This window comes from Gopherus evgoodei, chromosome 6, assembly GCF_007399415.2.
Source record: "Gopherus evgoodei ecotype Sinaloan lineage chromosome 6, rGopEvg1_v1.p, whole genome shotgun sequence".
NCBI lineage: Eukaryota > Metazoa > Chordata > Testudines > Testudinidae > Gopherus > Gopherus evgoodei.
Window position 1 is genome coordinate 6824944 of NC_044327.1, and position 27902 is coordinate 6852845.

At 45.5% G+C, this 27902-nt stretch overlaps 1 protein-coding gene across 1 annotated transcript in view; it reads left to right on the top strand.

Moving 5' to 3' along the window:
* The window catches only part of LOC115653706 (neuronal acetylcholine receptor subunit alpha-7-like), a 95208-nt gene that overhangs the window by 5126 nt on the left and 62180 nt on the right, over nt 1-27902 (top strand). Inside the window, exon 2 of the mRNA XM_030567272.1 lies at nt 19043-19182. Within this exon, the coding sequence (XP_030423132.1) occupies nt 19043-19182 (140 nt within the window). The remainder of the gene's footprint in view (nt 1-19042; nt 19183-27902) is intronic.

Here is a 27902-nt window from a genome sequence, read left to right on the forward strand (position 1 = left end):
CTGAGATTTTCAAATCAACTGAAGGGAGTCAGGTACCCAAATCCCATTTCATTTCACTGGGTAGTCTGAATCTATACCCTGATTGAGCTGTTATAATAAACAAAAAAACGATATTGCAGGATTTGAGGTCATGTCTTACCATCTTCAGTAAGTGGTCACATTGCAGCTAACATGGTTGTCACATGGTGTTCAGTACCCAGAAATCCTGCATGATCTAATTAAAATAAATGGGCAAAGCCGTGGACATGAGAGAGCCCAGAATTGCTGGATTGTCAGTAGCTTGTCTGCTGCAATAACGCAGCCCTATGTTAGGCCCTATGCAATGAGCCCTACGTTGACAACACTTTGCTGCTCATTCTGAGCGCTCTCACTGATATGTGTTATGTCCAGGGAACATGTATTTGGTCAGCATCTTCTGCACTGCGCAATGCTGCAGGTACCAGACTCAGATGCTATGCTGAAAATAACACATTCTGCTTACCCTAGGCTCACAGCTAAGCCAGTATGTCAGGAAGAGATTTAATCAGTTGCTTGCTTGACCACTTGTCCACACGTCAGTGGTCAGATGTATGCGTGGCTAAGACCTTGCCTCTCTCTGGTGGGCAAGCTGTCCAATACAGAGCATGGCAATATTCTGCTTGGGGCTTATTGGAACCTTTAGAACTTTCTAAGAGCCTTTAAAAGTCAATATCGTTATGAGAGATCAGTTAATGCACTGAGGGAAAAGGGATTTATAACATGGAGCTATACCTACCTCATAGAGCTGGAAGAGACCTTGCAGATCATCGAGTCCAGCCCCTTGCCTTCACCAGCAGGACCAAGTATTGATTTTGACCCTGAGCCCTAAATGGCCCCCTCAAGGATTAAACTCACAATCCTGGGTTTAGCAGGCTAGTGCTCAAACCACTGAGCTATCCCTATCCACTTCAATCCCTCTGATAAAAAAACTCTTAGATCATTCTGGGTTCAAACTGAAACAGAGTATAGGACCAGGTTTTTCAAACAGTTCAACACACACAAGCTCCCATTGAGAACGGAGACCTCTTCCTCATTCTATTTCCCCCCATTGAGAACCAGGGCAGCTGCTGGGTCCTGGCCATGGGTATATCAGTGGCTCACAGTCGGTAGGAATGAGTTTACTGCAGCTCCCATTACATTAATGGAATCTGATAAGGACTGCATCAGTGCACGCCCTCTAAAGTTCGGCTCCCCAGCCATTACCCTTCAGGTTTGCAGTGTTTCCAAGCTTCAGGCTGTGAGACCTATGCCTGCCTAAGCCAAGGTCTTAACCCAGGGCCTGTCAGGTCCCATGCACAGCATCCCCAACCTCCTTCCATGGAGCCTAACTCTAGCTGTGCTCAGAAGGGCAGCTCGCAGCCCCCCAGGAAAGGAGTTCTGCATTGGTGGGGCCTAGTGTTACACGAAGCAGGTGGTGCAATCAGAGTCCATGGTCACTTACAAGGCAGCCAATGGGGAAAAGTCTTTCATTCCCAGAAAGAGGTTATTGAGGAGGTAGTTGCTTAAGGGCCCATAGCCTAGTTCATCGCTGACCACCCCCGTGTCACTAAGGAGTTTCTCCTCACGCACACAAAGATTCTGCCCCAGACTGGCCTTGAAGGTGTAAGCTCCCGCTCAAGCCCCGGCACTGCTACGCTCTCAGAGAACAGCACTGTTATGAAAGCAGAACCGACAGGACTGCCTGAATGTGGGCACTCCATTGCCCAGGCCCACCAATGGAAGGGCACAAAGGGGACAATTGCCAGTGGCCCAGGTGATTAAAAAGGCCCCGGGTTCCCCAGCCGCCACCACCGTTGGCTGTACAGCACGACTAAGGCAGTCTTCCTGCCTCCCCTCACCCTATGCTGCTCCTGGAAGTGACTGGAACCCCTGGGAGGAGGGAGGGGACAGGGAGTCTATGCGTGCTGCTCCCACCCCAGCGCCGACTCCGCAGCTCTCATTGGCTGCCTAGAAACTGCTGCCAGAGGGCATGCCAGTTGCTTTTGGTAAGTGCCACACACACCCAACCCCAGCCATCACCCAAACTCCCTCCTACAGCCTGACCCCTCACCCCCTCCCGCACCAAACCCCTTTCCAGAGCCTGCCCCCCAGCACCCAAACTCCCCCCAAAGCCTGCACCTCCTCCTGCTCCCAGAGCCCACTCCCAGAACCTGCAACCCCCCTGCACCAAAACTCTCTATGTGACATTCCCCTCTGGTGTTGTCTGGACTGGTGATCTGCTAGGTCTCTTCAATCCTTGACTCTGGGAGCCAGACTTACCCTGCTCTGTTGTGAGAACCCCCACTCCTGGGCTGTTCACACACAGCCTCTGCTCCCAGCTACTTGCAAGTTAATGACACTAGTCAATATCGCCGGTCGCAGACACAACCCTAGGAACCTCCGTCTTGCAGTGTCCGGTTATGCCCGCTGGACACTGAAAGCTTATATAAGTTTGGCAATTTAACAATGAAATTGATATGTACCAGGCTTGTTATCCCCAGGGGAGCCTCTTACACGCTTCAAACCAAAATGCACTGCTTCAGGTAGAATAAACAAACAGATGTATTAACTATAAAGATAGATTTTAAGTGATTATAAGTCAAAGCACAGCAAGTTAGATTTGGTCAAATGAAATAAAAGCACAACACATTCTCAGCTGATCTTAATACTTTCAATGTCCTTAAAAACTTAGAAGCTTCTCACCACAGGCTGGCTGGTTACTTTTCAGTCAGGCTCTCCCCTTTGATTGGTGTTTCAGTTGCTTGGTGGTGGTGGCTGTAGATGTAGATCGAGGAGAGAGAGCCTGGTAGATGTCTCTCCCTTTTATCATGTTCTTTCTTCCTTTTTGGCTTTGTCCTCATCCCCTTCAGAGTCAGGTGAGCATTACTGAGTCTCTGGGTCATTACTGTGCCCGCAGCTTAGATCAGGATCGGGCCTTACAGTTCTTTGGAGAGGAATCAGAAAGCATGACTGTAGATGCCTGGGGTCCAGGTCTATTCTTGTTTACAGTCGTGCAAATCAGGAGTGACTCCATTTAAATACATGGACATACAATGGCATAAAACCTGTTTAAGCAAAATCAGAATCAGGCCCCCAAGAGCACCTGTTATTGCTCCAGTTCCTGCTCTTGGACAGAATTATTCAAATAGGTCAAAGCTGACATGATCCCCAGTGTACCCCGGTAGCCACGAAGGCCCTAGTTTTCACACTGTTTTACAAAAAGATGGGGGTCAGGGTCCAATCCTGCACTCACAGCGAAGACAACGATGGAAGCAGCGAGACACACAAAAACCGATGCTCCAATGGAGTCACAGACATTCAGAAAGGACTTGTACAATAGGCCATACTTCAAGACATGGCTAATGTTCAGACACTTGATGTGAAGATTAGCAAATCAGACCAAAGCCAGCCAAAATCAAATACTTCGACCAAGGACTCTAGATCGTGACTAGTTGCCAGTATAATTTGATCAGACACAGGGTTGTAGCGCTCCTCATCAAGAGATTCTCAAAAGCAGCATCCAACTTCAGTCTGGAATCTTAACTTGGCTTTCAGAGTCCCCCTCACCCACTCCTCCTTCAATCCCCTGAGTTCCGCTGCCCCATTTCTCTTTCCATTAAAGCAGCCCTTTTTGGACAGTAATTACTTCCATTAGCAGGATTTCAGAACGAGGGGCTCTATCCATGGTCCTAGTCCTGCTTCCTCTATACCGACAAATCTAACTCTAGCTTAAAATCAGAAACTCAGTTGCACCTGCTTAAACCAGGGCTGAACTGAGTCCAAAGGAATTTACACAGTCTTTGATTCCTTAGTGTCTAACAGCAAAGGCTGAGCACATGCTTGAGTTCAAGATCCCCTAAACATCCTCTGTCCACTTCAACCCACCAGCGACAGGGAAGAAAGCATTAATGGCTACTCGACTTAAAGCAGGTATTGCTGAGAAGTCCCTGTAAATCCACAGACTAGGCCAATGGCTGTGTCACGGGCTACACACAGGAGGAAATGTGTGTAGCTTTTCATCCAGAAAATTAGCAGTTGCTGCTGTCTAAATCTCATTGGCAGATGGGGTTAAAAGGAGAAATAAATGATTGTGGCTTAGCTGATCAGTAGGGTAAGTTTTTTTAAAAGCACTTGGCATTGGTTTGATTCCGAAATTAATGGCAAAATGCCAGCTCTTACTGTCTCTTCCAGGTGACTCACAATTTCTTGGGACACAGTATGTGGTTTGCACAGGCCGCACAGCTGTCAGGAAGAGTTTCCCTATGCTCTGCTCTGTATAAAATTGGGCTACCGAGTCATTTGATATTTACAAGTATGGTTGTCACTTTGGGGGTGCTCTGCTTGGCAGAGATTCAAGGAGGTGGCTCTGAAATGTGATTGGTGAAAATTAAAAGATGTTTTCACTATAGGAAGGATGATTTTGTGAGTAGGATACATCTACACTGCAGTGAAAAAGCCAGTGCCAGCTGACTTGGGCTTGTGGGGCTTCGCCTAAGGGGCTGTTTAATTGCAGAAGATGTTCAGGCTTGGGCTGGAGCCTGGGCTCTAGGACTCTGCCAGGCGGGCCAGCTATGGGTGTCTAATTGCAGTACAGACACATACCCGTCAACACTGGCCTGGAACTCAGGAAATCTGGTTTCAAGTCCCCGCTCTGCATCCTGTGCAACTTCGGACAAATAACGTCAGTTTTCCCTCTGTAAAAGGAGGATAATACTTTGCTTCTTTCACCCGTGTCTGACTTGTCTATTTCCTTGTCAGGGAACATCTCTCAATATGTGCTTGTACAGCACCTAGCACAATGGGGCCCTGATCTGAGTTGGGGTCTCTGGGCCCTACTGTAATAGAAAAATTGTTTGTATTCTCATAGTGTGTAGGAGCCCCAGGCATGGACCAGGACCTCATTGTGTGAGGTGCTGCACAAAAAGAAAATAATAATGAAAGAAACATTAGTCAGATCTATGCCTGGATATCTTCCTATCCTCATCTCTGCAATTCTGCTCACGTTTACATGGCCCCAGCTGCTCCTGTGCTGCAGTCTGTATCCTGACTCTATGCGGATTCAATTCTTGATGGCCTTCCCAAATCTCCAGCATGTTCACAATCAACCTGGCGCTGAGTAGGCTTTTCACACCTACAACACCTCACTCCTATTCTCAGACAACCCCGTTGGCTTCCTGCAGCCAGCTCAAAACTGAAAATAAAACAATACCTAGCTCTTATACAGGGCAGAGGTGGATCTCAGATTGCTTTACAAAAGCATCATGATTTCCATTTTATAGATGGGGAAACTGAGGCACAGTGTGGTGAAGTATCTTGCCCAAGGCCACATCAAGAAGAGAACTAGGGTCTCCTAATTCCCAGGCCAGTGCTCTGTACTAGTGGTTCTCAATCAGGGGCATGTGTACTCCTGGGGGTACTCAGAGGTCTTCCAGGGGTACATCAGCTCATCTAGACATTTGCCTAGTTTTACAACAGGCTACATAAAGAGCACTAGCGAAGACAGTACGAAGTAAAATGTCATAGTCAATGACTTGTTTATACTGCTCTGTATGCTATACACTGAAATGTAAACCCAATATTTATATGCCAATTGAGTTATTTTATAATTATATGATCAAAATGAGAAAGTCAGCAATGTTTCAGTAACAGTGTGCTGGGACAATTCTGTATTTTTATGTCCAATTCTGTAAGTTTTGGAGTGAGGTGAAACTTGGGGGTAGACAAGACAAATCAAATTCTTGAAAGGGGTACAGGAGTCGGGAAAGGTTCAGAACCACTGCTCTATATGCAAGCTAACACTGCCTCCCTAGGGAACTTCCCCCTTTCTTATCACACAGATTTCACCTTACCACTCCCCTCCAGGTCTTCTCCACCCTCCAGTCATGTTATTTCTGTCCCTTGACACAATCTGGCCATTGCTGGTGAAACAGTATTCTCCTCTGCCACTCCTAATATCTGTAGCGGCCTTCGTACCTCCTTGCTGTCTCAGCAGCATTCTATAGCAAATCTGAGCAAGATGTTTGCTCCCTTGTTTGTGCCTCTTAATTTTTCTCTCCCTTTGCTGTTCTTTGTGTGTTGTTATAATATTCAATGCTCTATTCTTTGGGGCTAAAGTAAAAAAAAAACACCCTTATTTTAATCAGTCATTTTTACTTTAGGGAATTACACGAGCTTTAAATACTAGTTATTTCTATCTTAAGGGTATGCTGGGGTTTTTTCAATTTGTGATCAACCCTTCAGTTTAAGGCAGTGATACTCAGACGTCAGGGGTTCAGGAGCCAAATTAGTGATCAACATTCCCCAAAAGAGCCACAGGAGTGTGAATTCATTGTTTCATTTACTATTGTGCTATGTATTCATATTTAAACAGTATGACAGGGAAATATTTAGTATATGTTATTCTCACAGCAAAATGACTGACCAAGTATTATTATTTTATCAGCTACAATTGGTTAATTACATAGTAAAAGCCTCCTGATTGGTTAATAATTAAATCACACAACGAAAGAGCCTCTTGCAGCTCAGGACCCTCTGTCAGAGTATCACCAATTTAAATTAAATAGCGTTTCAGAACAATGCACTTGTCTACAGAACAACGGCATATTCTGTAGGGATGCAACAATCAGTTCTGTTGCGATGCACGTTTTGTATTTGCATCACAAACATGCTTTGGCATTTAAAAACATCTGCATCGCTCCAGCAGGGCCACTTTTATTTTAATTTTGTTTCAGTCTTTTTATTATATAATGAGCTGCATTATCTTATCAGTTTGCTATTTTGCTTTTGTACCACATCAAATCTATGACAGGTATCAGAGTGATAGCTGTGGGGCACTACAAAAACTAATTTCTCCAAACTAATTTTCCCCTTCTGTTACTCACATCTTCTTGTCAACCATTTGAAATGAGCCACCCTGATTACATTGACCTCATTACCACTACAAAGTATTCTACTGTTGAGAATAGCCCACTTCCACCTTAACTGAATTGTCTCGTGGCACTGACTCCCCACTTGGTAGAGCAACTCCCATCTTTTCAGGTATTGTCTATTTATACCTGCTTCTGTATTTTCCACTCCATGCATCCAAAGAAGTGGGCTGTAGCCCACGAAAGCTTATGCCCAAATAAATTTGCTAGTCTCTAAGGTGCCACAAGCACTCCTCATTGTTTTTACCAAATTTATGCTAAACCGAAGCCTTTAGACTCATCTTCAAACAACCTTTAACAACCAGTCACTAGAGTGCGGTCTGGGGCCAACCTCTGCTCTCATTTACTCCAGTATAAATGCCAGCAAAGTTGGACTGCTTGTGGCCAGAACACATGGAATATTTTTTCACCTTCTTCATCTAATGAGATCTGAAGGTTAGACTCAAAGACTATACAAAAGGGAACTAGACGAAAGATATTTTAACCAATGACAAGAAATACTCAAGTACAGAGCATACGCATCATGAGGCAGTTGATGTGAGAGAGTTACAATTTTCATTTCTAAACAAGGATACAGTTTGAAGGGCACTTTGTCTTAAATATAATATGGATGAAAATCCAAAGGAAAAAGGACTTAAAAAAAGAAAGGGCTTGCAATTGTGAGGAAATGCCATGCCACTGACTATAGATAAGAACAAAAGTAGATGGGAATATTGGTATTTTGGGAGATTAAATGACATATGGCAATGACATGCTTTGCATTCCCAGAAATCTGCAGAATACACTAAGAAAACGGTATGCATGCACATGTCTGTCAAAATGGATTGAATATGCTGCATTTCTTCAAAGCGAATATTCTAAAACAGACAGACCTGAAAACATATTTTATGCTCCACACTTTCCCATTTTGCCTGGATCATCCCCATTATCTGTTTCATTATTCTTTATTTTACATCCCAGAAAAAAATCCTTACATTTGTTTATTCCATATGAAAACATCATAGTGGAAACTAGAAACCCTATAAGAATCTATGGAGAAACCACCCAAAAGATAAATATGTAAGTGCAAATAACCCGTAGGATTCTAGAAGGGCTTTTATGATATTTCCATAATGCCAAACAGGTTCTTCTTTAGTTTTCTTAATATTGTCTTGCTGTATAAGCTTTCCTATCATACTGAGTGATGTCTGAATTCACTATACAAATAAATCATACGTGTTGGTATAATGAGCCTGATGTTCAAGAAAGGAAAATTTGGGGAATTAAGAATATCTGATTGTTAAGAAAAAAGAAAAAAAAGTATGGGAAAGAGAGAAGGGATTCAACAGGAATATGTAGACTCAGTTAAAGCATGTACAGAAAACATAAGGGCAGCAAATAAGTAGAATGAGTTAATGATACCCTAAGGGGTTAAGGGCTTTCATAAATATATCAGGAGATAAAACACTAGAGAAGCAGCAGTGTGATGGGAAGAGGAATGAAGTTAACGATGATTCAAGAACGCTCAGTACGGAACTGCTTTAAGAGCTAAATGTTGCTCAAACAAAAGCAACGTAATAAAGATGCCTGGAGAATTAGGAATTGGTGGAGACCTGGTAACGGCTGTGTATATAATGAAGGAAAAAGAATATTTTTGGAATAGTCAGGGAGGACTGGACAATATCCAACAATATGAATCAAGTAATAACTGTCTGTGTAAAGTTCCTCTGCCAAAGCAAAAGGAAGGAAGTTGACACAATTGAAATCATTCAGATAAAATCACCCTCTAAAAGCTTAAACACATAAAACCTGCCAAAAGAATCTATAAAAAAAGAAAAGTGGGGCAGAAAGGGACGAAGCAATAGATATGGCCAGCAGAGCTCAGATTAAAACTCCCTAACTTTTTTTTTTAAATCCAAAAGATGTTATTTAGAAGCGGGAAGGGATGTGCCGAGACGGATTTCAAGGAGAAGCAAGTTCCAGGCCCACTAGGACCCAACAGAGCAAAAGCCCAATCACCTACCAAATTCAGATGGAACTCACATTACAGCAGCACCTCAAGAGCCTACCGAAGAACAGGGGCCTATTGTGCTGGGGGCAGCACAGACACAGGCTTTGTCTACACTACACACCACTGGTGGTGGCACATAGCGTATGTGTGGCTACACACTGGGTCCACACTGCGGTGTGTAGCTACATGTGTCAGTGAAAGGCTCTGGCAGAGGGAAGGCAGTGAGACACCACATGGATAAAAATAGCAGCCTGGATGGGGAGGCACAGCTTGGGTGAGCAGTGTGTGTACTTGCCTACACACCCACACCCTTCAGGTGTGGCTTTACTCCCCTAAGCCGCACCTCACCAGCTCCTCGACTATTTATATCCATGCCGTATGTATTCTACATGCAGTGCAGCAGTACCCACAGAGGGGGAGATCACCTTCCCCAAAGCGCTTATTTCTACATGGACAAGACAACGGGTGGGAGGGGAGGTAGAGACACAAGAGGGAAAGTGACTTACCTGAAGTCATGTGTCAGGTCAGAGGCAGAGCCAGAAGCAGAACCCAGCTCTCCTGGATCCCAGCCCAGCACCCTATTCAATGGGCTGCACAACAGACAAGGGGGACGGACAGATGGGAGAGGAACGCTCAGTGGTACAGTCCATAAATAGGGCCTGCTGTCTGAGCACAAGGCTCCATCAAGAGGCTCTCAGATACAGCCAGGTCCTGCACCTTTAAGGGCTTTAAAAATCAAAGTTACACTTTGAATAACTTTACAGTCAAAGCAGCTAACCACCAGGTACAGAGCACCGGATGCCTAAGGAGACTATGCAACACGCAGTACCACAAAAGGGCAGCTCTTCCCGGGACGCTGTTGCTGCCAACTCATACTAGACTAAATGTGACCTGAGCCAGTAGCACCACCACCGACCGTTTCTACTGCATCATCTCCCCAGGCCTTCAAAGCACTTTGCATACGCCAATGAATTAAGCCTCAGAACCACCATTTGAGAGTAGGACAGTCAGCATTTTCTGTACAATCCACATTAGCACAGTGCGGCTCTGTTTCCCTCTAGCGGCGAGACACTTATAGAGGTTTGAGTCCACAACCTTTGAGCTTAGGAGGCCAGTTAATTAATTAAAGTTAGTCCTGTTCCTTCTCTCTCTCTTTTTGCACTTCTTTCCTGTGCCTCTTATCAGCCCTGGACTGATGGGCCAATTCAGTTCATTAGTCCCAATCAGCTTCTCCTGGGGCACTAATTGACCTCTAAGGCCTGGCCTACACTGGGAGGGGGGGGATCGACCTAAGCTATGCAACTTCAGCGTAGCTGAAGTCGAAGTATCTTAGTTCGACTTACCTGGCCATCCTCATGGCGGTGAGTCAACTGCTGCGGCTCCCCCATTGACTCCGCTTACTCCTCCCACCGAGGTGGAGTACGGATGTCGATTCAGGGATCGATTAATCGCGTCTAGACGAGATGCGATAAATTGATAGATCGATAACTACCCGCCAATCCGGCAGGTAGTGTAGACGTGGCCTAAGGGATCAGAGTCCTGGCTCACCTACTCACTCCCTGCACTCTGTCACACTTGCTTACTAACTTCATAAAGTTTAAGGTCAAAGGGACCATTAGCTGATCAAATCTGGTCTCCAGTATATCACAGACCTTCACATTTTACCTAGTTACTCTAGTTACTTGTGTTTGGTTTAAGCATTTCTTCCCAGGCTTGATTTGAAGACATTAAGAGGGAGAATCCACCACTCCCCTTGGGAGTTTGTTCCCACGGTTAATCACCTTCACTGATAAACATTTGTGCCTTAGTTCTAATTTAAATTTGTCCAGCGACAGCTTTCAGGCATTAGATTAAAGAGCCCATTAGCAGTCAGTATTTTCTCCCCATGGAACCCTTTAGGATCGTCTATTTTACCTATAGCATTGCCTATAGTTAAGGTTGCCTGACACTTTCTGTTATAAGAATATCAGAGGGGTAGCATGTTAGTCTGGATCTGTAAAAGCAGCAAAGAGTCCTGTGGCACCTTATAGACTAACAGACATATTGGAGCATGAGCTTTCGTGGGTGAATACATGCTCCAATACGTCTGTTAGTCTATAAGATGCCACAGGACTCTTTGCTGCTGTTATAAGAATGTTTTCAGCTGTTTATAACTCTGTCAGACTCCTCCCCACCCCAAGCTTGTTCTCTGCTTGAGGCTGACTTTAAAAAAAAAAATCACAAAAATGGGTCAGCCATTTCCATGAAGAAAGTTAAGAGAAAATACATTTTGTTGCCAGCATTTAACTTTTTTCCAATCCATTTATTTGAAGAGCTCCAGTGCCTCTGTGCTTTGGAGCAAAAACTAGAAATGTGGCACAGGGGTGGTCCTAGGGTCAAAGGGGTGCCTTGTGCTCCTCCCAGAAAATCCACCCAGATCTGGCAAAGTTAGAAGCCTCTGCACATGCTCAGATTTGGTTTGTCTTGCTGCTAAAATCTCGGAATGTTCCAACCGCACTGGGCACACTCCAGCCTCACTGCCTTCATATGCACCAAGGGGACTTCCCAGCTTCCACCACCTTTCATCTGCTCTGAGCCTGCTCATAGGCACCCCAGTGCTTGGCTCCATGTGGGGAACAACAGCAGCAGTCGCCTCTATCGCCTAGAGGAAGGTGTGTTTGGTTGGAAGCCAGCAACAGCCCAAAGTGTCAGTATTTCTACTGACTGGTGGTAATATTTCGGTGTAGCCCGACCTTTTTCTTGAGCCAGGCCTAATGCCTCCACCATAGAAGGGAGACAACTATCGTTCCCACAATGCGGTAATGGCAAGGTTGGGCATGGGCACTTCTGGCAAAGCTGGAAAACATGCAGATATAATATGGCAGACTATAGTCCCACCCACTCAACCTTATAGAAAGAACAGGGCAAACTGATGTGCTTGGTAACCACACCGCACAGAAAAAGCCAAGATTAGGACCCGGAAATTCTCATTCAAGCTGTTCTACTGCCGTCTGGGAAATGGCTAAGTAAAGCACTAGTATAACGTGTACTGTATTCCCCACCCCACAAAGGCTAGTCCACATATAGGATAACAACCTACTACTGCTACCAGTTACTCCTTTGTCTCTAATGGTAGCAGTCTGTGTTGTAGATCTAAAAGTCCTGCATTCAGTTCCTGATAATAACCCAGGCAGGTGTCAATGTGGTTCTATATAATGGTATTACTGTTTTACAGCTTTCTTTATTTAAAAAAATTGTATTTAATAAAAACCCTATGTTAAAGGCCATTAATGTTGCAAAGTCAAACATTGTAATGCCAGGAGATGCCAGATTTAAGGTTGACTGTACAATTTGAAATCAGCCCCCTTGTCAGTATGCATTATGATACAGTGTTTAATTACATAATCACATTTTCCATAGCACCCCTGCCTGATTAGGGCATACAATGGACAGTGAAAGAAGCCATTTTCTTGTGCTTAAAGACCCTTGACCAAGACCTAAGAGCTCTGGCTTCTATTCCTGGTTCTGCTACACACTTCCCGTGTCATGTGAGGCAAGATTGTACCACAATGCATCTGCACAAGGGAAGTGAATGAAGGTTTCACCTCATGTCTGGCATCACTTTTGAGCAATTGACTTTTCAACTTTACCATTCTTCGAATAGTTATTTTGGATGCAATTTCATACTGGCCAGCGGAAAAAAGATTCGGTCCCGAAGACCAGGGGCCATATTTTTGTTTGAGAGAAGAATCTCCCTGCATCTCACTACCAGTCCCCAGAACCAGAAGTTACAACCTCCTGTTATAGAGAAATGCCAAAATTTAGCTCATTCTGACTTCATACCATGGAGTTTTCAAGGTTTTAGGAAGAGAGAAAACCAATCATCTCCCTGGTGACCGAAGCACTGAGTATTTAAGACTATGCTGGTCTAATTTTTCTTTAAAAATATATTTTAATCTGTCCCCTATCTCACCTCTCTTCATGCTCGGCGATTACCGCAACAAAAAGAGATGACAGCCTGATTAGACAGGCCAACCGTTTGTGACACCAACAGCTGCCTTGGCAATTTGCCAGGAGCCCACAGGCTCCAAATTGCATGGAGATTTACATAATTTCATAGATAAAAAATGAAATGTGCACATACATATGGCTACAAATCCCAACACAATGGGCTATATAATAGCTGGGATATGTTGCTGGTCTCCAAGTTGAGTGGGTGCCAGCAATGGTGCAACATTGAGACAGGACACAACATCGGATAATAATGGAGGACTTCAGCTGCCAAAATATTAACAGGTACAGTTTTGATAAGAAATTTCTCAACCCCATAAAGAATTGCTTCCTAGAACAGCTAGGTCTGGAGGATGCAGGAGGAGAGGATATGTTTGACTCTGTCCTAAGTAATACACAGGAGAGCTTGGTTTAATGAAGATACAGGACCACAGTGGTAGTACAGTCTACATTGTTGTGGATAGAAGGATTTTCAAACACTAGCACAGGGCACCTTTTGGGGGGCAGAGAGGGGGAAACACAAGCCAGTTTAAACGAAGCTAAGGAGACAAAAAAAGTGAGGAGCTTCCACTCTGATTGTAAGCACTTATGCAATCATAATCAGAGTCATGCTTACCCCTAAACAATGGGAACAAGATAGAATGGACAGGCACATGGTAAGGCCCAAGAGTTTATTGAAACCTTAGAGGCAACCTTCAAAAAAATGAAAAATACAGGATGACAAACGGGAATGAGGATATGGAGGTGGATATTACCACATCTGAGGTAGAAGCCAAACTTGAACAGCTTAATGGGACAAAATCGGAGGGCCCAGATAATCTTCATCCAAGAATATTAAAGGAACTGGCACATGAAATTGCAAGCCCATTAGCAAGAATTTTTAATGAATTGGTAAACTCGGGGGTTGTACCGTATGACTGGAGAATTGCTAACATAGTTCCTATCTTTAAGAAAGGGAAAAAAAGTGATCTGAGTAACTATAGGCCTGTTAGTTTGACATCCGTAGTATGTAAGGTCTTGGAAAAATTTTTGAAGGAGAAAGTAGTTAAGGACATTGAGGTCAATGGTAACTGGAACAAGTTACAACATGGTTTCATGCCAACCCAACCTGATCTCCTTCTTTGAAAAGGTGACAGATTATTTAGACAAAGGAAATGCAGTAGATCTAATTTACCTCGATTTCAGTAAGGCATTTGACACGGTTCCACATGGGGAATTATTAGTTAAATTGGAAAAGATGGGGATCAATATGAAAATTGGAAGGTGGATAAGGAACTGGTTAAAGGGGAGACTACAACGGGTCGTACTGAAGGGTGAACTGTCAGGCTGGAAGGAGGTTACTAGTGGAGTTCCTCAAGGATCGGTTTGGGGACCAATCTTATTTAACCTTTTTATTACTGACCTTGGCACAAAAAAGCAGGAATCTGCTAATAAAGTTTGCGGATGACACAAAGCTGGGGGGTATTGCTAACACAGAGAAGGACCGGGATATCATACAGGAGGATCTGGATGACCTTGTAAACTGGAGTAATAGTAATAGGATGAAATTTAATAGTGAAAAGTGCAAGGTCATGCATTTAGGGATTAATAATAAGAATTTTAGATATACATTGGGGACACATCAGTTGGAAGCAACAGAGGAGGAGAAGGACTTTGGAGTATTGGTTGATCACAGGATGACTATGAGCCGCCAATGTGATATGGCCGTTAAAAAAGCTAATGCAGTTTTAGGATGCATCAGGTGAGGTATTTCCAGCAAAGATAAGGAGGTGTTAGTACCGTTATATAAGGCACTGGTGAGACCTCATCTGGAATACTGTGTGCAGTTCTGGTCTCCCATGTTTAAGAAGGATGAATTCAAACTGGAACAGGTTCAGAGATGGGCTACTAGGATGATCTGAGGAATGGAAAACTTGCCTTATGAAAGGAGACTCAAAGAACTTGGCTTGTCTAGCCTAGCCAAAAGAAGGCTGAGGGGGGATATGTTTGCTCTTTATAAATATATCAGAGGGATTAATATTAGGGAGGGAGAGGAATTATTTAAGCTTAGTACCAATGTCGACACAAGAACAAATGGGTACAAACTGGACACTAGGAAGTTTAGACTTGAAATTAGACGAAGGATTCTAACCATTAGAGGAGTGAAGTTCTGGAACAGCCTTCCAAGGGGAGTAGTGGGGGCAAAAGACATATCTGGCTTTAAGACTAAGCTTGATACGTTTATGGAAGGGATGGTATGATGGGATAGCTTAATTTTGGCAAATGATCTTTGATTATCAGCAGATAAGTATGCCTAGTGGTCTGTGATGGGATGTTGGATGGGATGGGATCTGAGTTACTGCAGAGAATTCTTTTCTGAGTGCTGGCTGGTGAGTCTTGCCCACATGCTCAGGGTTAACTGATCGCTATATTTGGGGTCGGGAAGGAATTTTCCTCCGGGGCAGATTGGCAGAGGCCCTGGAGGTTTTTCGCCTTCCACTGCAGCGTGGGACATGGGTCACTTGCTGGTGGATTCTTTGCAGCTTGAGGTCTTCAAACCACAATTTGAAGGCTTCAATAACTCGGACATAGGTTACGGGTTTGTTATAGAAGTGGATGGGTAAGGTTCTGTGGCCTGCTTTGTGCAGGTCAGACTAGATGATCATATTAGTCCCTTCTGATCCTAAAGTCTATGAGTCTATGAGCTTAGGTGAAGCCAATAGAAGGGAACTTATGTAATGGCAGGTAAAATGTAAGTTAGGCTGTTAAGAGTGAATTTGAGAAGAAAATAGACAAAGACATGTGAACCAAATAAGATCTTTTTCAAGCATATCAGAAGATGGCAACTTGCAAGAAAGTCAGTGGGTTTGCTGAGCTATGAGTAAGAGAATCAGAGTATTCCAGACATGACATAGAAACTAACCAAACAATCTCTTTGCACAGCTGTTCAGCACAGAAGACATTGGTGAAGATATCTAACTCTGAACTAGTCTTTTCAGGCAATGAAGCTGTGGAACTGTCCAAGACCAAGGTGGCAACCATAAGAGATATAGATGCAATCTGACAATTTAAATTAAAATAGCTTACCACGATCAGAGGATATCATCGTGTGTTCCTGCAGAACTCTTGAATGAAACAGCTATATACTCTCTCAGTCAGCTACTACAGAGGAGTGCAGCAGGTGTACCTCTCAAAAAACAAAACGAACACCACTTTAAGAGTGATTCTAGGAAATACAGAGCAGAGACTCTGTTGTGATTCCCTTACCTCAGCCTCCGAGAAATTAATTGGTACAATAATTAGCAAGAGATGTATAAGACTACATGATATTGCTGGCTTAAACAGGCATGGCATTTGTAACTAAAGCTGTGATTCCAGTCTGCTAGGATTCTTTGAGCCTGTTAACAAAAAATCGGATAAAGGATCACAGGCTGACATAATTTATTTGGATTGCCAAAAAAAGACATTAGCTGTAATCACTCAGGAACAAGCCCTAGTTTCATTGCTGACAGCTCAATGAAAAGATCTGCTCAATGTGCAGTGATCATCAAAAAAGCAGCCAAGGAGTTACACTGCACTAAAACTAGAGAATTATCATGATAGTTATTTATTAATTTGTAGTGCAATAGAGCCCAGAGGCCCCAATCTGGGATTGAGCCCCTATTGTACTAGGCCCTGAACCCTCGTAGAATGAAAATTCAGTCCCTGTTCCGAAGAGCCTGCAATCTATGACATCAGCCCTGCAAAGATTTATCTATTTTAGGGTATGTCTACACTACCCGCTGGATCGGCAGGCAGTGGTCAATCCAGTGGGGATCAATTTATTGGGTCTAGATGCGATAAATCGATACCTGAGTGCTCTCCCATCGACTCTTGTACTCCACCGCCGTGAGAGGTGCAGGCGGAGTCAACGGGGCAGTGGAAGTAGTTGACTCACCGCGGTGAAGACACCACAGTAAGTCGATCTAAGTACGTCCACTTCTGGTACATTATTCACATAGCAGAAGTTGCGTAACTTAGATTGATCCCGCCCTCACCAGTGTAGAGAGGCCTTAGATACTTATGTGGCTGCCATTATCTTAGTGTCCAAGGGCCTCATAATCTTTAATGTATTGATGTACCCTTATGACTATGAATAGTCCCAGTGAAACTAATTTACATACAGGGCTCAGTCTTTGCAGGATCAGGGTGTAAGTACAATACTGAAATTATTGTAATGCCATTGTACAAATCAATGGAGCCCCCTCCTCTCGAATGTTGTGCTTCATTCTGGTCATACTAACTCAAAAAAAAAAAACAAAAGATTTGCACTGCTAGCAGAAAGAGAAAAGATCCAGAGTGAAAAACAGCAAAAGAAATTAGAGGTCTGGAAAGACTTCACAGATTAGAAACAAATGAAATTGGGAGGAGGATATGGTGGAGGTATACAAAACTATGAATGACTCTCAGAAGGTAGATTGGTGCTTCCATTTACGCTGTCTCATAACATACAAATGAGGAGCACCCAAGGAAAGTAGATGTTAAAAAACCAGTACAAGGACTTTAAAAACCCTATTTCATTCCATAATATGGCAGTTGAGGCTACGCAGATTATCGAAGCAAAGAGCTGTAGGATTTTCAGAAGGATCAGCCATTTCTCTGGGGCTAGATTGTGCTTGTTTGGCACAGGCCTGTGTTGAGGGGCAGCAGGGAAGACATTGACAGAAATAACACTTCCCACAGCTCTACTCTGTTAGCTGCTATACCCCTGGTATGAAATTCTGGCCCCAATGAAAATCAGTGGGAATTTGGGCATTGACTTCAGGGAAGCCAGGTATGCTAGTTAGCACGTGGGGAAGTGAAGTGATAACTCTATTTCCCACCCCCTGCAGCATCCCTACAGGAACATCTCGATAGCATGCATTCACCTGAGGGGAGGGCTAGCTCAGTGCTTTGAACACTGGCCTGCTAAACCCAGCGTTATGAGTTCAATCCTTGGGGGAACCATTTAGGGAACTGGGGGTAAAAATCTGTTTGAGGACTGACCCTCTTGGAGCAGAGGGTTGGACTAGATGAGCTTCGTATTCTATGACCTCCCCTGAACAAAGCCTACAATTCTGCCCAGCCCCTGTGAGCACTGCCAAGACCACTGCATGGTCACAGAGGGCCTGGCCCAATCAGATCCAGTGATAACAAGGACTCCACAGTTATCCTAGATAGGATAAACACACATATAAATGCCAATGTAATGCCAGCTCTCAGGCTTCAGGACACAATGCAGTAGGGCCAGCTCCAGGCCCCAGCACGCCAAGCGTATGCTTGGGGAGGCATGCCATGGGGGGCGCTCTGCCGATTGCCTGGAGGGGGGCAGGCATCTCTGGTGGATGTCCCACAGGCGTCCCTGCGGAGGGTCCGCTGATCCTGCGGCTCCGGTGGAGCATCCCCAGGCATGCCTGCGGGAGGTCCACCAGAGCCGCGGGACCAGCGGACCCTCTGCAGCCATGTCTGCGGGAGATCCACCAGAGCCGCAGGACGGGCGAGCGGCAGAGCGCCCCCTGCAGAGTGCCGCCATGCTTGGGGTGGCAAAATGGCTAGAGCTGGCCCTGCAATACAGCCACTCAGAGCTGGGCCAAGGTTTTTTTTGACTCCTGGTTTTTCCCTTAAAAAAAATGTATTTTCCAGTGCTCTAGAACTATTTGCAAATTCAGGCAGGATTCTACTAATAGTTTCGGCCAGGAAAAATATATTTTTAACTTTTTAAAATGTTTTGTTTTAAAACACAAATATGGTTGAACGCCCCCCTGGCCCCCCCAAAAAGAGGAAACACCTGGAAACGGTGAAATCTAAAAACAGTTTGTTGTGTGGGATTTCCCGCCTTTGAGAGATGTCAAGAGCTTCAGCTGCGTATTTTGTCATGTGGCACTAAAGATTCCTAGCCATCTTATATACCCCTAGCTCTTTGGCTGCTCTGTGATAGAAACACATGCAGTGCACAATGTTTTATGCAACCATAGAATGGAAGATGTGTTAGATATGGGCAAACCTGAGGAGGTCTTTACTTTCTGGGAATCTGCTTCGCTGTTTTAGAAAATCAAATTAAACTATGGAGAATTCAAAAATAAAATTACTTTCTGATCGGGCTGGATGATTTATGTCACCATCTTTTTTTCCCCTCCAAAAGTTTCCCAGCAGGGTGAAAACCAAAGGCGTCTGTACAGAGAACTGTTGAGGAACTACAATCGCCTTGAACGCCCCGTAGTGAATGATTCCCAACCTCTTATTGTTGAGCTACAACTTTCTTTGCTGCAGATAATCGATGTGGTAAGTCAGCAGCAATTCTGCTTCATGGGCATAACCTCATCAAGGTAACGAATTCAGCTGCTGTTGTCAATGGTAATGGGACTGCATGTGGCCTCTTAACCAGACTGCTGTGGAATGGAAATTGAGAACAGAACGGCTTGGATTAGGGATTTTGCAGAACGCTAACACATGGGTTTGTCACTTCGGAATACTAATACCACTCTAAATGCACAGATGTCCCTGACAACATGAGGAAGGTGTTGATTAATTATGTAGCTTTTTAATGATTTTACATAAAAACACTGTACATTTAAAGAGATTATGAACCATGTGTTACTGCAAATTAATAAGTGTGTGTTATTCTCAGAGCCAGCCTCAAAGCTGTAGTTATGGACCCTGTGCTATTTCTGGAGCCACTCTGGAATGGCTCTATGAGGCAATACGCAACAGGGGCATTGGAACAATTTGTATAGTGGGGGTGTGGAATGCCATTGAACCAAACTGTAAACCCCATATATGAGGAAAAGCACTCCAAACTGCTGCATCCCCAGCACCTCTAACTCCAGCACCCCGATACACAAGAGCACCAGTGTGCAGAGACGGCCGTGCCTGTCTGTTTACAAGAACTGGTATGGCTGGTACTCCAACCTCCCTGCCAAACAGCTAGGTGGCAGCAGCAGCTGCTTCTTGCTGGCTTCTGAACATGCAAAGGAGGGTGGGAGGGGGCAGAGTGCCCTTAGTCAGTGCATGCAAGATGCAGAGAGAGTGAGCAGGGTAAAGGGCCGGCTGCAGCAGAGTGGGTGTAGATGTAACATGAAGCCCCCTGTGGGTCACTGGCAGTAGGGGTCAAACCTGGGACCTAGGGAATCTTAAAGCATGAGCTGCTGCAGCAAGTGCTAGCAAACCTTTCTGTTAGCCAAGGCCTGGCAGAGTTTGCGGGAGGAAGATATTCCCCACGGTGAACTTTAGCATGCAAAATAACCCAAGTCAAAATCTCCTCTCCACAATGAGGAGAGTTTCATTGTATAGAACAGCAGCTAACCCCTGCAGAAATAGTCTGTATATAAATACAATATATTCCCTAGACGACTGACCGCATATGTAGTGTCCAGCCCCTGGAACTATGGTGTGCCTCTGAGACTTGTCCTCTGCATCTACCGACACAACACCACCTTCTTTTTATTGTTATTGGCTGTCATTTTTTTACAATAACGATAGAGTTTCTTGGTTTTCTACCAACCTGAGGAATGACACTCTACTATTTTCAAAAATCATCCATCTTGTTCTCCAGCCCACGGATAACTTAGGGAGTGGAGAGTTACAGAAACAGGTTTTGGGGCATGCGAGAAAATAAGGCCCCTTTTGGGCCAAGGTTTTTAAAATACCTAGATGACAACTTCCTTTGAGAGCATTTCTTGAAGCACTTTATCTCCTGGATGTCATCCTATCTGTTCCAGTGAATTTAAATGTCTATATCCGTGCACATGAGCCAAAGTAGGAAAGATTTATTTTATAAAAGGAGGTCAACTAACCAGTTATATCCTTTAGAAACAAAGCTTTTGCTCTTTGCCTAATGCTCCAGATGTTGTGAGGGCATTAGCTCTTATCAGGAATGACCTCTTCCCAGACAGGTCCCCTTTGCAGTTCCGGCAGCACTGATCATTAGAAAAGGGTCCCAGATCCAAACAAACCTAAACTTGGGGGACATTCAGACCCTAAGACACCCATAGGGCGTCCATTCAATTAAAATAAAAACAACTCTAGACTGAACAATGGCAGCAAGAGTCCTGGGTCTGGAGAATACTGGAATCCCTGCTTTTGCCCAAGACTTGAGGGTCATGAGGTCCAAAAAAGGTTACCAATTGCACCATGTTTTCAGCCTCAATACTGGTTGATTGACAGACTAGCATTGCATGAAACCATTTATCTTCTCTCTTCCTAAGTGTCCATTCCCAGGGATCAACCTTGCCAGCTGTGTAAATTAGAGAAATTATTTTGTAGAGGGGATGCCATTAAAGTTGCTTGCATCACCTTATCTGCCTCATAGGAGGAGAAGTTGTCCATCCACATTGCTTCGGATCTGATTTAGCAAAGCACTTAAAGCACTTAAGGCTACGTCTACACTAGAGAGCTTACAGTGGCACAGCTGTACTAATGCAGCTCTGCTTCTGTAAGATGTGTTTTTTCACACCCCTGAGCAACATCAGTTTTGCCAAAATAAGTGGCAGTGTAGGCATGGCCTAAGTGCTTTGCTGAATCAGGCTATTTTCTGCCTAGACAGCAGCTGCTTTCAAGTTGAAGGGCATGAGTGGCTCGCTACCTTTCTCAAATATCTTTTCTAAACCATCTCTTGTTGCCAGACTCTCATGTTATTAAAGATACAAGGTGGGTGAGGGAATATCTTTTACGGAACCAACTTCTTTTGGTGAGACGCACAAGCTGTTGAGCTTACACAGAGCTCTTCGTCTGGTCTGGGAAAGGTACTCCATGCACCACAGCTAACTACAAGGTGGAACGGATTGTTTAGCATAAATAGTTAACACATATTGTAAACGGACCATTCAAGGTAGAGTGGCTTCTTAGTACCTTGCAGTCATAGGACTGAGGCGGTTAGTAGGCTGCAGATTGCTGTAATAAGCCATAAATCCAGGGTCTTTGTTCAGTCCCTGATTTTTGGTGCCTAGCAGAGTTATGAATTTAAGCTTCCAAGCTTGTCTTTTGAAAAAGGGTTGTGCAGGTTTCCTTTGAAGATGAAGATGGAGAGGTAGACAGTGATCGCTTTGTGAAAAGAGTTCACCCACAGATGATAGATCTTTTTTGTCTTATTTTCCTGTGTGAGATCATTCGAGGGCATAGCGAGTCATAGAATATCAGGGTTGGAAGGGACCTCAGGAGGTATCTAGTCCAACCCTCTGCTCAAAGCAGGTCCAACCCCAACTAAATCATCCCAGACAGGGCTTTGTAATGCCAGGCCTTAAAAACCGCCAAGGATGGAGATTCCACCACCTCCCTAGGTAACCCATTCCAGTGTTTCACCACCCTCCTAGTGAAATAGTGTTTCCTAATATCCAACCTAGACCTTCCCCACTGCAACTTGAGATCATTGCTTCTTGTTCTGTCATCTGCCACCACTGAGAACAGCCGAGCTCCATCCTCTTTGGAACCCCCCTTCAGGTAGCTGAAGGCTGCTATCAAATCCCACCTCACTGTTCTCTTCTGCAGTCTAAATAAGCCCAGTTCCCTCAGCCTCTCCTCATAAGCCATGTGCTCCAGCCCCCTGATCGTTTTCATTGCCCTCTGCTGGACTCTCTCCAATGTGTCCTCATCCTTTCTGTAGTGGGGAGCCCAAAACTGGATGCATCACTCTAGATGTGGCATCACCAGTGCCGAATAGAAGGGAATAATCAGTTCCCTCGATCTGCTGGCAATGTTCCTACTAATGCAGCCCCGTATACCCTTAGCCTTCTTGGCAACAAGGGCACATTGTTTACTCATATCCAGCTTCTCATCCACTGTAATGCCCAGGTCCTTTTCTGCAGATTGTCTTATTTCACCCACATTGTTGTTGTTGGAGCATTTAGTGCACTGGAGGAGATACAAGACATGTTGTGATAGGCATGTGTAGTACTCATGGATCCTGAAAGGTGTGTTGTGGAGGGCGTTGATCATTGTAGCAATGGAGAGATTTCTGCAGGTTTTGCCTCTGCTGTTCTGGCAGAGTCTGGCACTGCTTTGAGTTGGTGTGTTCTGATCTGTGGGGAGCCACTTCTGATGATTAGGTTGGAGAGGTTGGAGGAGGGGTTGTTTGAAGGCCAGAAGAGGGGGGCTGGGGAAAAAAAATTCTTTCAGGCTGGGCTCCCCATTGACTACAAGCCAATAGCAATAGGAACCTGTTCAGTAACCTTGTACAGAGCAGGGTGTAGCTCTGCTACACGCTGCTTCAGCCAGGCAGTGAAGGAACAGCAGAGTTCTCGTCTACATTCAGAAGTATGGGCTTGGTAAGGTATGAAGCTGCATAGTTTGGTGTGGGAAGGATTAGCTTAGGGATAATGTAAACTGAAACAGTGACACAGAATATACCAATACCCTTCTCCTCTCTGCTGTCACCCCGATATCTCTACCTTATAGAAACTGCAGCTTTCAGAACACTGTTATGCAGGGCATTGTTAGAACCAGGGCTGGGAACTCCGCTGCTCAGAGAGTGACGGAGACACAGTAGCCTCAAGATGTGGCTCACTGCACCAACCTGAATGCCCAGGAGTAGCAGCTCTCGTGGCCTCATGCAGCATGGCACAATGAAGGACTGCACTGGCAGCGGGCAGGCCCTGAGCACAGCCAGGCAGCAGCCCCCAACTCAGACAGATGGATGGACAAGTACCTGCGAGAATGGCTGCATGCTTTGGCTATTGCAGGCCTGCACAGAACCTATCAAACTATGCATGCCTAGAGGTGGGTATCTCCGCAGGTCCATAGATGCACAAAGGGTCCTCTTACTCCTCTGCATTTCCAGGTAGCCACTTCACAGGCCAGAAGGGATCATTGTGATCATGTGAGCTGATCTCCCGAATACCACCAGGATGTATAATTTTACCCAGCCATTCCCTTTTAGAGAGTCATCAGGCTTCATTTAAAAACTTGAAGTCATGGAGAATTTATTACATGCCTGAGTAAGTGGTTCCAAAGCTTAATAACCCTCTCTGTTTAACATTTGGGCCATATTTCTAGTCTGACTTTATCTAGCTTCAGCTTCCAACAATTGGATGTTACGCCTTTGCCCAGGAGATTAAAAAGCTTTCTACCTCAGAAATCTTCTTCTCTATTTATAGACTCATCTAGTCACCTGTTAACCATCTCTTGGATAAACTATGTAGACAGAGCTGCAGTGAAGGGTGTAGTATCTGCAGCCAGGGACCAGCGCTCCGTGGTGCCGGGGGGTTGTACAAACACAGAATAAGAGGCAGCCTGTGCGGCAGAGAGATGACAACCTAAGCAGAAGACAGGTGGAAGCACTAGGTAACAATGAGACAATAAAGGTCAGCATAACAAGCGACCGCCCCACTGCACCAGTAGCCTAGGCATGGAGTGTTTTGCAAGGATCACAGCAGAGACAGTTCTAAGGAGCAAGACGAAGCAGGGCAACATAGTGACAGTGCAGATGTTTATGGGGAGCTCCTCCACACATTGGGGTGGCTTGAGGACAGAGTGCAGAGGCGCTCATTTGAAAATTGAATCAGTGAGTGTTGAAGGCTGGGATCAATACCGGAGGTGAGTCAGGAACTGGCAACTCAGCAGCATATGAGGGCTGACAGGAAGGGCAGAGATTGGCTGTGAAGGACCTTAAAAGTGAAGCCAGGTACTTTGATGCAGCAAGGAAGCGGGAGCCAGGCGAGGAACGAAAAGAAGAGTGACATACTCAGAGCAAGGAGCTAGGGAAGTTATCGTTGCAGTATTGTGAATGGATATGAAAGCGGTACAACAGAATAGGTTCAGGCCACAGAGGAAGCAAGCAGTTGAAATGCAAGAGGAGAGCGTGGGTAAGAGCTTTAGCCATGTGGATGCGGAAGAAAGGCTGGATCTTAGAGGTGTTTGGCAGGAAGACCTGGCAGATGTTTTAGGCATTAAAGTGTGGATGCCAGAAGCTGACGCAGTATTTCAGGAAGAGTGTCGCTGATGCCATATACGGAGGTATTATCATTGCTCTGCCCCTACTTGATATCCTCCTGCTTACATAACCCTGTTAGCTCTTTTAGCTACAGCCCTGCATCAGAAGCTGTAGGTTCGGTCCCTGTCTCTGGAAGCTGGGCTCAGGCGGGGAGCAGACGAGGCTGCTGCCCCAGCCAGACTCTCTCAGGCAGCTGCCGCACTGCGCAGTCAGCGACCCGGAGTGGCCAGCTTCAGTCACATGAGAAGTCGCTCCGTCCCGCTCCCCACCTGGGCCCAGCTGCCAGGGAGAGCAGCCAAACGCACCGGGGGAGGTGCAGTGGGAGAAGGACACAGTCAGCCTTCCCCCTCAGGTGACTCTGGTGGGCACAGAGCAGGGGGATCCACTGGGCAGAGGAGCCATGTGGGGAGGTCACGTGTCCTCCCCCTTTAGATCGTGGCCTCCCAGCATAAGGAGGCACAAGTCCTCTGTGCTTGCACCCATCATTGTTTATCACTCCATCAATTTTTGTCTCCTCTGGGCATTTTGCCAGCCATCATTTTATATGTTCTTCCAGGTCACTGTAAAGATACTGATTAGTGGCAGGCCAAGAACAGACCCCTGCGGGACCCTCACTAGAAACCACTTTCAATGGCCTGCTACTGCCTCTCCCATACAGGTGTGTGTGGCCAGCAGGCTGGGGAAGGAATCGGTGCCAGGCATAGGGGTGGTGCAGATCACTTCCTCCACCAGAGCATGGGGAGAACCAAGGAGTCGGAGTCACAATCTCAGGCTCAGAACCGTGTTTTCTATTGCAGGAGTCACAGAACTAGAGCACATTGCAACACCTCACTGTATTGGTACTTGCCCAGATTGCTAGACAAAGCCCCAACCCTCATGCACTCCACCCGCTGAACTCCCAGGGAAGGTCACCAGAACTCCTCACACAGTGAAGTTATCCTGGATGTCTTAGATACCTGTGCAGGCTGTTGGATAGCATTCCTACTTACTCACAGGGCTACTTACACCATTGTGCAAATCTTACTCGCTTCAGGGATCGCTCACTTGCACAAGTCACCTTATTGGGCCTAATGGAACCACGCACAGGAGTTCACCAACATGGTTAAGCCTTGCATAACTGGCTGGAATTGTGTATTGCTTTCCCTGTCCAGGAAGGGAACATGAAAAGAAAAAAAGAAACCAGAACTTACCAGCCTGTTTTAAAATTGCATAACAGGAATAGGGGATTATCCCATTGGTTAGCCCAGTTCACCTCCTCTTAGACGAGGACATGGCTTGACATCACATCTATAAAACATGAGCACAGCACACACATTATACAGCAGCTGGAGGAATCTGCTTCCACACAGGCTCTCTTGAACCAAGTCAGGTCTAAACTCAACCAGCATGGAGAAAAACAGGTTCTGTGCCATACAGACAGGGCCGGGTCCAGGCCTCAGTGCACCAAGCACGTGCTTGGGGCGGCACGCCGCGGGGGGTGCTCTGCCGGTTGCTGGGAGGGCTGCAGGCGGCTCTGGTGGAGCTGCCACAGACGTGGCTGCGGACAGTCTGCTGGTCCCGTGGCTCCAGTGGACCTCCCACAGACACGCCTGCGGCAGGTCTACCAGAGCTGCAGGACCAGCTGACCGTCCGCAGAAACGCCTGCAGGAGGTCCGCCGGAGCCGTGGGAGTGGCAGAGCGCCCCCCGCGGCGTGCCGCCGTGTTTGGGGCCGCAAAATTGCTAGAGCTGGCCCTGCATACAGACTCCCTCCTGCATCATGAAAAGACCAGATGCCTCTTAGGTCTCCACAATTTGCCCTCCACAATGATGAATATCACGTCACATGGAGAAATCCACCTCCTCCATTCACAAATGCAATGCCAACAGACCACGGTCGGTGGCAGGCATGATTGAACCTGGGACTTTTGAAGCTTAGCGTATGAGCCTCTACTGCATGAGCCTCAAGCCAACTGGCTGTTAGCTCAGGCTATTGAGCAGACTCAATCTCTCTCTAAGTGGTCTCGGTGCCACTAAGTGGGAAAGAACACCACACGCAGGAGGTGTGGGGGTTACACAAAGAAAAATTTAAAAGCATGACTTGCTTTGATTAGATGTGGTGCTGCTGGCATAAGCAGTTTGTCTCTGTGGGGTTAATTTAGAAGCCAGTTGTAGCAAACCAAAGCCCTTGAGAATGTATTTTCCGTATATCAGAGATATGGCACATGGATGCCAGTACACGGCACTATCACTACAGCTAAGGTTTCCAGACACAGTCCTAAATCACAGCTAAAGCTGATGCAGCCCATGTTTGCATGGGAGTCGGTGCACTGCAGAAGTGATTAGCCCTTCCAGTCCTACCCAGAAAACCAATACATTCTAGGCACTTTCCTGCACTGTCAGCCGCAGAGATGCGTATTTGTTGTGCACAATGATACGCTATTATTTCTTTTGGAGTCGCTCCTACTGGCCACAACTGAGACTGAGGCCCCATCTGTGCTAGATGCTGCACATACACACAGTGAGAGACCACCCCTGCCCCAGAGAGCTGGCTGTCTACCTCAAGAAGAATTTCTGGAAAAATGCAACCAGAAACAGATGATGTATCTGAGATACATTAATGATATGTTCAACCTCTGGACAGATGACCCAAACTTCCTCAGATTTCCACTACAACTTCAACCACCAGCATCAACTTCTCGGACACCACAATCAGCTTCAACAATGGCCCTACAGACAACTTATATACAAGAAATCCATAGATCACCACACCTACCTTCATAGATCCAGCAACCATGCCAAACACCAAGAAACCTATTATCTATAGCCATGGCCTCAGATAACACAGAATAAGCTTTCAGGAGAAGGTCTGGGATATTCACCTTAAGACACTTAAAACAGCCTTCACCAAACAAGCCTTCACCAAACAAGGACACTGTACCAGAGAAGTAGATCACACCATGTAATGGACCACCCTAATTCCGCAAGAGAATCTGTTTTAATACAGGAAAAAACCCACTAACTGCACACCATTAGTTGTTGCTTACAACCCCACACTGGAACCCCTACAGGATATCAAACAATTTCAACCCATACTTGGTG